The sequence below is a fragment of the Cucumis sativus genome, chromosome 5 (genome assembly GCF_000004075.3).
Source record: "Cucumis sativus cultivar 9930 chromosome 5, Cucumber_9930_V3, whole genome shotgun sequence".
In the NCBI taxonomy this organism is placed as follows: Eukaryota; Viridiplantae; Streptophyta; class Magnoliopsida; order Cucurbitales; family Cucurbitaceae; genus Cucumis; species Cucumis sativus.
The window spans coordinates 27,096,338-27,106,927 of record NC_026659.2 but is presented as its reverse complement, the minus strand read 5'-3'; the positions used below and the strand labels follow the sequence as shown (position 1 = coordinate 27,106,927).

Here is a 10,590-nt window from a genome sequence, read left to right as displayed (position 1 = left end):
TTGGCTTTGAAAATGACTTCCCTTTTCTTTACTTATGTCTTGTTCCTTTCAATGTCTCATAACATACTTACTTACTCTCTTTTTTTACAAGCGTTTAATAAAAGTCTTTGAAATTTAATAACACAAGTTTACAGGGGAAGGAAGTTTGGTTTGTAATTGCTTGAAGCTAGTCATCAACAAAATAAAGATCCAAATCATCACTTTAGAGTTTCGCAAAACAGATGCGACTTACTGCACAAAAACAAAAAGTTTGCAGGCAGGGCACCATAGTATTTACTCTGCTGTCTTGCCACCCCAAGCCAAGAAGCTTTCTTGCGAACCGAAGTCCTGTTAGAAGAACCAAGACAATGTCATTTTAGTTTTATAAGGGGGGAGGTGGGTTGTGGTAAATGGTGTGTGTTTTCAGTAAATTAATGAACTAACTGGCTCTAGAGTGAAAATTTAGACATACAAGCTGACTAAGTCGGAACTCTGGAGGTGTGTCGAGTTCAATGTTTGCGGGATCAAGGACGAGATTTTGACACTCTTCTAGATCCTTCTTTAGATCCTCTGGTCCTAGTTTTGCATATTCAGAAAAGCAAGACTTGCTACCCGATGCGCCGTGGTTAAAATTGCCGTCTCTAGGGGGAGACTGGCTCTGAAGAAGATCATCACACAGAGACAATGCTTCCACAAGTTGTTGGGAGTCCAATATGTTCTGTGATTCGCCTTCCCACCATTTTGGTTCTTCTTCGATGTGATTGTCATTGTCGTCAATCACTTCATCGGAGTAACCATCTGGCTTGATCATATCATTTTCTGACTTCTCAAATTCTGGTGGAACCTAATTGATAATAAGCAGGCTCATTAAAAATAGAGAACAAATTATGCATATAACGACATAAAGATTGGAACAAGAGGTGACATTCTTTTTCAATGGATGCCAGGCTTTAGTAAAATGAACTGTTTCCAGTAACCAAGGGGAATTGAAACTTTTAAATGGAGAAATAGTAGTTTTATTTTGCATTTCAGATTCAAAACTTGCACACAAAGAAAACAGAGGCCATACGAATTCAAATTAATTCGATTCATATGAATATCACAAGCATGGTTTGAGAGTCTGGATTTGTGGAACATGTAGAATGAGATGCTGTTTTCATATACCTCAACAAGGACACTAGTGGAAGTAATTACAGAATCTTGTTCCGGATCAATATTCACACATCTAATTTCAACACGAGGAGGCTCAGGAGTTGCAGACTTTGGAGTATGGGGATCGACTTTTATGGTATCAATGATTTCAGGAGCTTCCTGTTCAATGATTTCACCCTGCTTAACATTTTGTTGCTGATGAAATATTTTGGAAATGACATATTCACCATCTCTCTCATCTTCCTCTGTCCCTAAGTGATATTGGTGCATAACCCAATTGGTTTTCTCAGCTCTACCCCCTTTGGCAAAGCTCATGTATAGAACCATAATCTTCTTGCACCCTTTCTGAACGCCATCAATGACCACTGGTTTTGTCCTTCCAGTCTTATGCCAGCGAACATCACCAAAATCATCATCAGTTATCTTCCTACGCTTTCGAGTCCCAGTATTGTATGCCTTGATTGCTCTGTGAAAGAAGTGGGATACACTGCCATCTTGTTTAACACCTACAATAAATTTAGCATAAAGTTTGTAACCATATAGTATTATATCAAACAATTAAATTCGGTTGATATTGGTCCAGTCATGACCAACCTGGTAACTTTTGAGGATGGGTATAACATATGCCGTCATCTTCAAAAACAGTTGGTATAAACTCATCAATGAAGGGATGTGGCCTTGAACCACCAATACCGACTTTGGCTAGTAGATGCCATATAATTTCTTGGTCGGAAGGATCAAATTTTACACCTCTAGGTAATCCTGGCCACTCTTGAACAACCTGGAAACAAAGAAATATCAACTGCTCTAAGCATCAAATATGAACACGATCCAATCCTAGAATAGATAAAAACTTCATAAGCTTTAGACATGAACTTTAGAGAAACATAAAGTCTACACTACGAAAAGTACATTAAATAGTCATTGGGGTTAAGTAAGAATTATTGCTAATCTTTTAATGACATCCCTCTTGCTCGATTGATAGCATTGAACATCGGCCCTAAAATGGAAAACCATGAATGTCTAAACTAAGAAAGTCAACAGTTCCTGATAAACAAGCCATCGGAGTAAGTGAACATGGATCTATGGAAGACAGTATAGCAGATTTCTATTACAAAACAAGTCCAAAAATTTCTATAGCAGCACCATCATCATTCTACCTTTCCACTTAGCACTTGGTTTTTTTTTAAAAACGTTCCCCAACTATGAGCTAATGTACTACAGCACAATTAGGCTGACCATTTTCTACAATTATACATGACACTAGACTTGAAAACTTGGGAGTGTATCTTGATTCAATCTATGGCTGTCATCTCAATTTGAGTATATGTTGAATTTCAGAGCGTGATTAAAATATTAACAAATTTATTACTGGTAGACTTGAACACTCTAACTTTCCAGTAAATAAACAGTTGACAATGTACATCACTGTTATCGATTGTATGTTGGCAATTCGGACAACTTTTGCTTGGGTTGCTTTTCCATTCCACGCTTCGAGGATTGTTTGTTCCAGATGCACTCTTAATTTTTGTTGCAATTCTATTGCTGTCTACCAGCCATGAAGGTCTGCATAAATCAAACACAACACCAAGAAGTCAAAACCATGGGATGTTTAGAGCTCTAATACATAAATGCCCCATAATGAAAATAGCCATGAATGTTGGGTAAAGTACAATAATTTACATGTTACTTAAAAACTGCTAGATTTTACAAAAATAAAGCCATTACAATGCATTAACTCAAATTCAATCATTCAGTAGCGCTGCTCAATGGAAACAATTCCACAAAAACAATTTATAGTCTAACAGTAACAGCTTTATAATTTCAGTGTAATACTACTTATGCTAAAATAGTAAAATGACAGACACCTGAGAGGAATGAAGTACTTCACTAAATGAGTGTAAAGAAAGCCGAAGTCAAGAAAAACTAGCTATAAAAAATCAATCCCATACTCCCTTAAGAAACAAAGGGATAGACTAGATTAATCAACGAAATTGTGTTTCTTTACTGAATGACTGGACTGGAACTAGCCTATTTCATATAGCAATTCGTGAGGATGTGACAGTAGTACAAGATTGTAGAAGCAAACAATGAAAAAGCTTTTGAAGTGTTTATGCTATATACCAAGGCTTTGGAGGGATATCTTAAAGAATGTTCTAAAAACTCTACTAGACTCACTTGCTGAAAAACATATCATGGGAATTTGGTACCAAACAAAAAACATGAGAACAAGTAGCAAGAAAAGGGAAGTTTAAGAATAAGATGCCTCCAAATAAAGAATGTTATGGTCAAGTGGTCATTATATGAAAATGAGAGAGATGCTTATGTAAGCCTGCGGAGGATATATCTATGGTTCTATTGCACAAAATCATATGAACCAAGCTCCCATAAAGACCTTTCTGATCATGTTAGCAGGAAGAGGAAAATCCAAAACCTAACATAGTTTAGCATTTAGAAACTCATAAGCTTGGTTTTAAGGAACCCCAGACAGAAAAATTAACTCTTTTCAGATAAGCAAAGTTAAACAGAGCCAGATACCAGAGTGCAACCATAAAGCAACAGAATGGCAAATTTTTTTGTGAAAAATGAAAGGGGGTACCTAGCCATGAAAGACAGCGAATGGGAAGATCAAGATCCACAATGGCAAATGTTATTTCTAGAATCACAGCTGCTTCATCTACTTTGATTGTATACCGCGTGAGAGATTTTGAAGAGACGGAGTTTCGATTTTGGGGAAAATTTTGAGACCCAGTTACTGTTGGACGCGTCTTGCAACAACAAAAATGATGAAAACTGGAAAGGGTCTGTCTTTCTACTTTTCCCAAGACAACAAATTGAAATTTGTATAAGAAAGACGAAGGAAGTTCGGAATTTGGGTTAGTGGAGAAAGTTTGAATTAAAAATGGCTGACAGTCTCTCTCGCTTTTGCAGTGAGAAGGGTTAGGATTAAGTGGGACTCCGTCGTATGTGTTTACTCCGATGACTTGGCGTTGACTTGGATAATCGTCGGTTATTCCGCTTGTTGTGTGGTCGATGATTGGGTTTTCCACTTGATTGGGTAACACCAATTTAAGGGATGCACACACATGAACATGAACACCCATCTATGTATTTGTTTTTTTCTCTTTTGAAAATATAAATTCTTCTTTTAAAAAAAGATATAAACTTTTGTAAACTAAATTTATTCTTGTACATAAATTTTGAGTTAAGTATTGCATATTGGACGCCATGGTTTAACCAAAACGAAGGTTAATAAAAGTTTGATTATAGTTTTGGAATTTGCAAAGTTAAAAAAAAGATATAAATACATAACCGCGAAGGAAAAATAAAGAAAATGAAAAAGGCGCTTGAAATATGGACGAAACAAGAAAGCGTCTTGAATGTAGTACGGTGGACCAAAAACCCTAGCATAGTAAGGATCCACCCCTTTCGATCGGAACTTCCTTCGACTTCGAGCTTCGCAATTGATCTTCTTTCATTTCCACTTAACACAATTCTCATCCTAATTCTGTTCATCAATTGCCATGTCTGGCAGTAGAGCCAGAAACTTCCGTCGCCGAGCCGACGACAATGACGACGACGACGAACCCAAAGGCTCCACCGCCCCTTCAATCAGTGCTTCCAACGCCTCATCAAAACCCTCTTCCACCTCCTCCGTCGTTGCCACTAAACCCAAGAAGGCAAACCCACAGGGGCTCAAGCTTCTCAGCTTCGCCAGTGACGAAGAGAACGATGCTCCACTTCGTCCTTCGTCTTCCAAATCATCCAGTTCCAAGAAGCCTTCTTCTGCTCGACTTGCTAAGCCTTCATCCACCCACAAGATCACTGCATTGAAGGATCGCATCGCTCACTCTTCTTCTATTTCGGCCTCTGTTCCCTCCAATGTGCAGCCTCAAGCTGGAGTTTATACCAAGGAAGCCCTCCGTGAGTTGCAGAAGAATACCCGCACGCTTGCGAGCTCGAGACCTTCATCCGAATCTAAGCCTTCTGCCGAACCTGTCATTGTTCTAAAGGGTCTTCTCAAGCCCGCTGAACAAGTTCCGGACAGTGCTAGAGAAGCTAAAGAGTCGAGCTCCGAGGATGATGAAGCGGGTAGTAATGCGAAAAGCGCTGCTTCGCTTCGGAGGAGTAAGGAAGACACCTTAGCTCGAATGGCTTCAATGGGGATTGGTAGAGGAAAGGATTCATCTGGGTCGTCAATTCCCGATCAAGCAACCATAAATGCAATTCGCGCGAAAAGGGAACGTATGCGACAGGCTGGGGTTGCAGCGCCGGATTATATATCATTAGATGCAGGAAGCAACCGCACCGCGCCAGGGGAGTTGAGCGATGAAGAAGCAGAGTTTCCAGGGAGAATCGCCATGATTGGAGGGAAGCTAGAGAGCTCAAAGAAGGGTGTGTTTGAGGAAGTTGATGAGCAAGGAATTGATGGGGCAAGAACTAATATTATCGAGCACAGCGACGAGGATGAAGAGGAGAAAATTTGGGAGGAGGAGCAGTTTAGGAAGGGACTGGGAAAGAGAATGGACGATGGTTCTACTAGGGTGGAGAGCACTAGTGTCCCTGTTGTTCCGAGTGTTCAGCCACAGAACTTAATTTACCCCACTACAATTGGGTATAGTTCGGTTCCTAGCATGTCTACGGCTACAAGTATAGGAGGTTCTGTTAGTATTTCACAGGGTTTGGATGGGCTATCGATATCTCAGCAAGCTGAGATTGCTAAAACAGCTATGCAAGAGAGTATGGGAAGGCTAAAGGTTTGGATAGTTTCTAATCAACATTTAATGATGTATTGTCCCTCATTTCAGTCTAGTGCTGTGGATGTATAACCGTGAAACTTACAGGCATTTCTAGGAATATGTTTAATGATCTTTGAATTAATAGGGTTTTCACTATCTTAGTTTATATTAGTATACATGCCATAATGTGGTTGCTTGGACTGTAGTTTACTTTGAATGGTTCAACTCCAAAATGACATGTTATTGTCAAGTGCATGTGGCTATGTATCTCTGTGTATACATGAACTTCATTCTCTTTTATACTCAGGAATCCTATCGGAGAACTGCAATGTCGGTGTTGAAGACTGACGAGAATTTGTCTGCATCTTTATTAAAAATCACAGACCTTGAAAAGGCTCTTTCTGCTGCTGGGGATAAGTTTATGTTTATGCAAAAGCTTCGTGACTTTGTTTCTGTTATCTGTGACTTTTTACAGGTATGAATATCCTATTGTATGCCTTATACGTTTTATGTTAATTGAAATTATGTGTCATGCATGTTTGACTAGAATTTAGAAAGGGAGATAACATCTGGTTGTCTGTTACATGTCTAATAAAAATGTTAGAAACGTGTAGCAACTTATGGTTGGTTTATTTCAAACTTAATTTATGCCAAACTAGATAAATTTTGATTATTTTTTAGTTTTTAAGTTTTGTAAAACTTGATGCTTTTGGTGGATATGCAATCAAGCCCTTCTAAAGTTGAACAGTTTTTCATTTGGTAGTTTCTTTGAAAATTGAGAAGCTTGCTGTAGTGAAGAATATGAAATGCTTGATCCTTTTTCTTTTTCGGGAACAAGTTTTTCAACATCTTTTGCGTCTCTTGGACTTCCACTTAGGCTGGGATGCATTTATGAAAGGGCTTCTAAGAAGTGGAATCTTACAATACTGAAAGAACCTATTTGGCTATTAGAATTCTCAATCCTCAATTACTCGGGAGAAGCTTGGTTAGAAGGGCATAGAGGGTTTTATTATGAAGAAAAGGATATTCTTTGTGTCTGCAGTACAGTTTAATTATTATAGCTTTTAAGGGGCTCCCAGCTGCTCAAGAGCATATGGGATGTTTATCCGTAATGTACATTATTTGCAAGTGGGAGGTATCTGCATTACTGAGAGCCTGAGACCTAAGGTTCTACATTAGATTCATTTTTTAATACAAGCAGTGTCAATTGTGCTCTCTTCACTCTACCTAGTACTCTGAGTTCTCTTTGCCCAACTCCAAGCTAAAATTTTTGAAGGGCTCTCCGAGCAAAACCCCTCTCAATCAATCCAACAAGAAGGGTGAGGCTTTTTTCGACTTCCCTTTCTGCATCAGTGGTGAGGAATTGGAGCATTTGGATAGGTCAACCAAGCTTGAAAGTTAGAAACATTTTGAGCCTCTAGAAACAGATCTCAATACCTTGTTTCAATTTGAGGAAGAGCCAAGATCTGCAAATTTGCCTTCTGCCACTCGTTCTTGTCTCCAGTCTTGCAAAATACCAGATCATTTAGAATCAATAGCTGCTGATTGTGGAATTATGCTAATTTGATTCTTCAGCAGTTTAATGTATTCCTCCTCAATGTTGGACCAACTTCAGTCTTTCTTGGATTTCCCTTCATATGGGCGACAAGTAAATCCTTCACGCTTATGCTGAAATAGTGGAAGACTTTTTTGAGCTTCCTCTGAATTCTAGAATAATTTGGCAAGGCAGTTTTGAGGCAGTCGGTTGCATCTTCTTGCTATTTTTTAGTTTCAGATTAGTTTTTCTAGTTTCAAATTGGTTCTTTATGAGAGATTTTCATTATGCTTTGATTTAAATTTCTACAGTTATGGTTTTGTTTAACTTGATCTCTTCTGTTTGGAACTTGTTTTTTAGCTTTTGATTTAAATTTCTAGAGTTTTTCTTTTTTTTCTTGCTCTTAGAGGCTTGTCTCCATTTCAAAAAAGACTATGGTTGCCCTTCTTTATTAACCAATTTTGTGTACTTCCGTGCCTTCAGCATAAAGCTCCTTTCATAGAGGAGCTGGAGGAGCAGATGCAAAAACTGCATGAAGAACGTGCTTCTACCGTCGTGGAAAGAAGAGTAGCTGATAATGATGATGAAATGGTGGAGATAGAAACAGCTGTAAAAGCAGCTATTTCAATCTTGAATAAGAAAGGGAGTAGCAATGAAATGGTTACTGCAGCCACAAGTGCGGCCCAGGCAGCAATTGCCTTGTCAAGGGAACAAGCAAATCTACCAACTAAGTTAGATGAATTTGGTAGGGATTTAAATCTGCAGAAACGTATGGATATGAAGCGGAGAGCTGAGGCTCGAAAACGCCGGAGATCTCAATACGATTCCAAGAGACTGGCATCCATGGAGGTTGATGGCCATCAAAAAGTAGAAGGAGAGTCTAGCACTGATGAGAGTGATAGTGATAGTGCAGCATATCAGTCAAACCGTGATTTGTTGCTTCAGACTGCTGAACAGATTTTTAGTGATGCAGCTGAGGAGTTTTCCCAACTTTCTGTTGTAAAACAGAGGTTTGAAGCATGGAAGAGAGACTATTCAGCAACGTACCGAGATGCTTATATGTCATTGAGCATTCCTGCTATCTTCTCTCCTTATGTGAGATTGGAACTCTTGAAGTGGGACCCCCTTCATGAAAGTGCCGATTTCTTTGACATGAACTGGTGAGACATTATTAAGTATTATAGAGCTAATTATGTTAATGGCTTTTTAACTTTCTTCGGTAGGCATTATGAGCGTCAATTGTAGATGCAGTTATCTTCAATGAACATATTTGCTGGTTTAACCGTCTTGATTTTGGTTTTTCAGGCATTCTTTGCTATTCAATTATGGTATGCCAGAGGATGGAAGTGATTTTGCTCCAAATGATGCGGATGCTAACCTTGTCCCAGAACTAGTTGAAAAGGTTGCACTTCCAATATTGCACCATGAAATTGCTCATTGTTGGGACATGCTTAGCACACGTGAAACCAGAAATGCAGCTTTCGCTACAAGCTTGATTACTAACTATGTTCCACCATCAAGTGAAGCTCTTACAGAACTATTGGTTGTTATTCGCACCCGTTTGTCGGGTGCCATTGAAGATCTTACGGTATGAAATTGGTTTTGCACTGCTCAATATTATGGTCTACTTAATTATCATTTTATTAGGCAATTTAACATTTCTTCGTATGTTGAATGCATATATTCTCATTTGGACTGATTTCATAAAAACAGTCCATGATGCATTCATGTTTAATCTTCAATGGATTATTTCATAAAATTTGCTAACGTTGGATTATGTTCACAAAATACTAGGTTCCTACTTGGAATTCACTTGTAACAAAAGCTGTTCCAAATGCTGCTCGAATTGCAGCATATCGGTTTGGCATGTCCGTTCGTTTGATGAGGAACATATGTTTGTGGAAAGAAATCATTGCATTGCCCATTTTAGAAAAGCTTGCTCTTGAAGAGCTCTTGTATGGGAAAGTTCTACCTCATGTTAGAAGTATCACAGCGAACATCCATGATGCAGTGACAAGAACTGAGAGAATCATTGCTTCTCTTGCAGGAGTGTGGACAGGCTCAGGCATCATCGGGGATCGAAGGTTTGGACAAATACTTTTATTCAATCTTTTGACAGTATATTCAGTATTTTCATTGGTAGGACTTTAAATTTGGCTTGCTAATTAGTACCACTGAAAGGAAGTAGCTCTTTTTGTTGAGCAACGGTGAATTATACTAACTTTAACTTAAAATTATGATGCCAAATATTGTTTTGCAGTCATAAGTTGCAACCATTGGTAGACTATGTTCTGTTGTTGGGAAGAACATTGGAGAAGAAACATATTTCAGGCATAGCTGAGAGTGAGACAAGTGGATTAGCTCGGCGATTAAAGAAGATGCTGGTTGAGCTGAATGAATATGACAATGCAAGAGACATTGCCAAGACCTTCCATCTCAAGGAGGCGTTATAAGCTCCATCCAACAAGCACATCTGGTCTGTTCTCCGACAAGATCAGACGATGCAAACTTGTATGTTCGACGTATGAAACATTGATGTGGTTTGCTGTTTCAAAGGTGAGCTTCATTCTTATAGAATCTACATCAACCCTTTAAGCAAATGCAGCCTTAGATTTTGAAGAGAGCTAAGCTAACTGCAGAGTCCCGACAGTCCTGACCAATGAGCATTACATCAATCTATTAGATTTGGTATTTCACGGCCACAACACGTGTTATTATTGTTACACTGAAGGAAGGAACAGAAGTCGAGCAAATGACAAGAACTGTTAGAAAACATACGATGGTTATGGCCATTTCGAGAATGCCCCTTTCATTCATTCTTTATCATGGGGAGTTTTAGGGAGTGAATTGTACTGTAATTTTGAAATTGAGCTTTTCAAAATAAATTTCATAAGGGAAACGAATCATTAGATTTTGTTATTTTCAGGTTCATGTCTGACTATAGATGGTGTGTATATCTGTTCTAAGCGGACGAAAATGACAAAATGGTATTTACGACTAATCAATATTTCATGATTGAGAAACATACAATGGTCCTACTATTTCAGCCCAATGACTTTTTACATTTAATGTTACATTATCAAGAATCAATTCTTCAAGTGTGGTCGATGCTTAATTAAAAATTTTTAATTACATTTGATTAGATAGCTTATCTTAGTTTTTCCACTTTTTAGTCACGTGTGAACT

General features: G+C 38.5%; 2 protein-coding genes across 2 annotated transcripts; one reads left to right on the top strand and one right to left on the bottom strand.

Moving 5' to 3' along the window:
* LOC101214373 (SUPPRESSOR OF GAMMA RESPONSE 1) lies at nt 1-4,145 on the bottom strand. Its single transcript, XM_011657457.2, has 6 exons — nt 3,731-4,145; nt 2,556-2,697; nt 1,726-1,912; nt 1,144-1,637; nt 452-823; nt 1-327 (listed from the first exon to the last, which is right to left on the bottom strand). Exons 1-6 carry the CDS (start codon nt 3,736-3,738, stop codon nt 274-276), a joined length of 1,257 nt encoding a protein of 418 aa, XP_011655759.1. The 5' UTR covers nt 3,739-4,145; the 3' UTR covers nt 1-273.
* Nucleotides 4,146-4,452: 307 nt separating this feature from the next.
* LOC101204517 (transcriptional repressor ILP1) lies at nt 4,453-10,429 on the top strand. Its single transcript, XM_011657456.2, has 6 exons — nt 4,453-5,888; nt 6,178-6,345; nt 7,888-8,564; nt 8,710-8,992; nt 9,199-9,488; nt 9,665-10,429. The coding sequence occupies exons 1-6, from the start codon at nt 4,656-4,658 to the stop codon at nt 9,855-9,857; spliced, it is 2,844 nt and encodes a 947-aa protein (XP_011655758.1). The 5' UTR covers nt 4,453-4,655; the 3' UTR covers nt 9,858-10,429.
* The last annotated feature ends 161 nt before the right edge of the window (nt 10,430-10,590 follow it).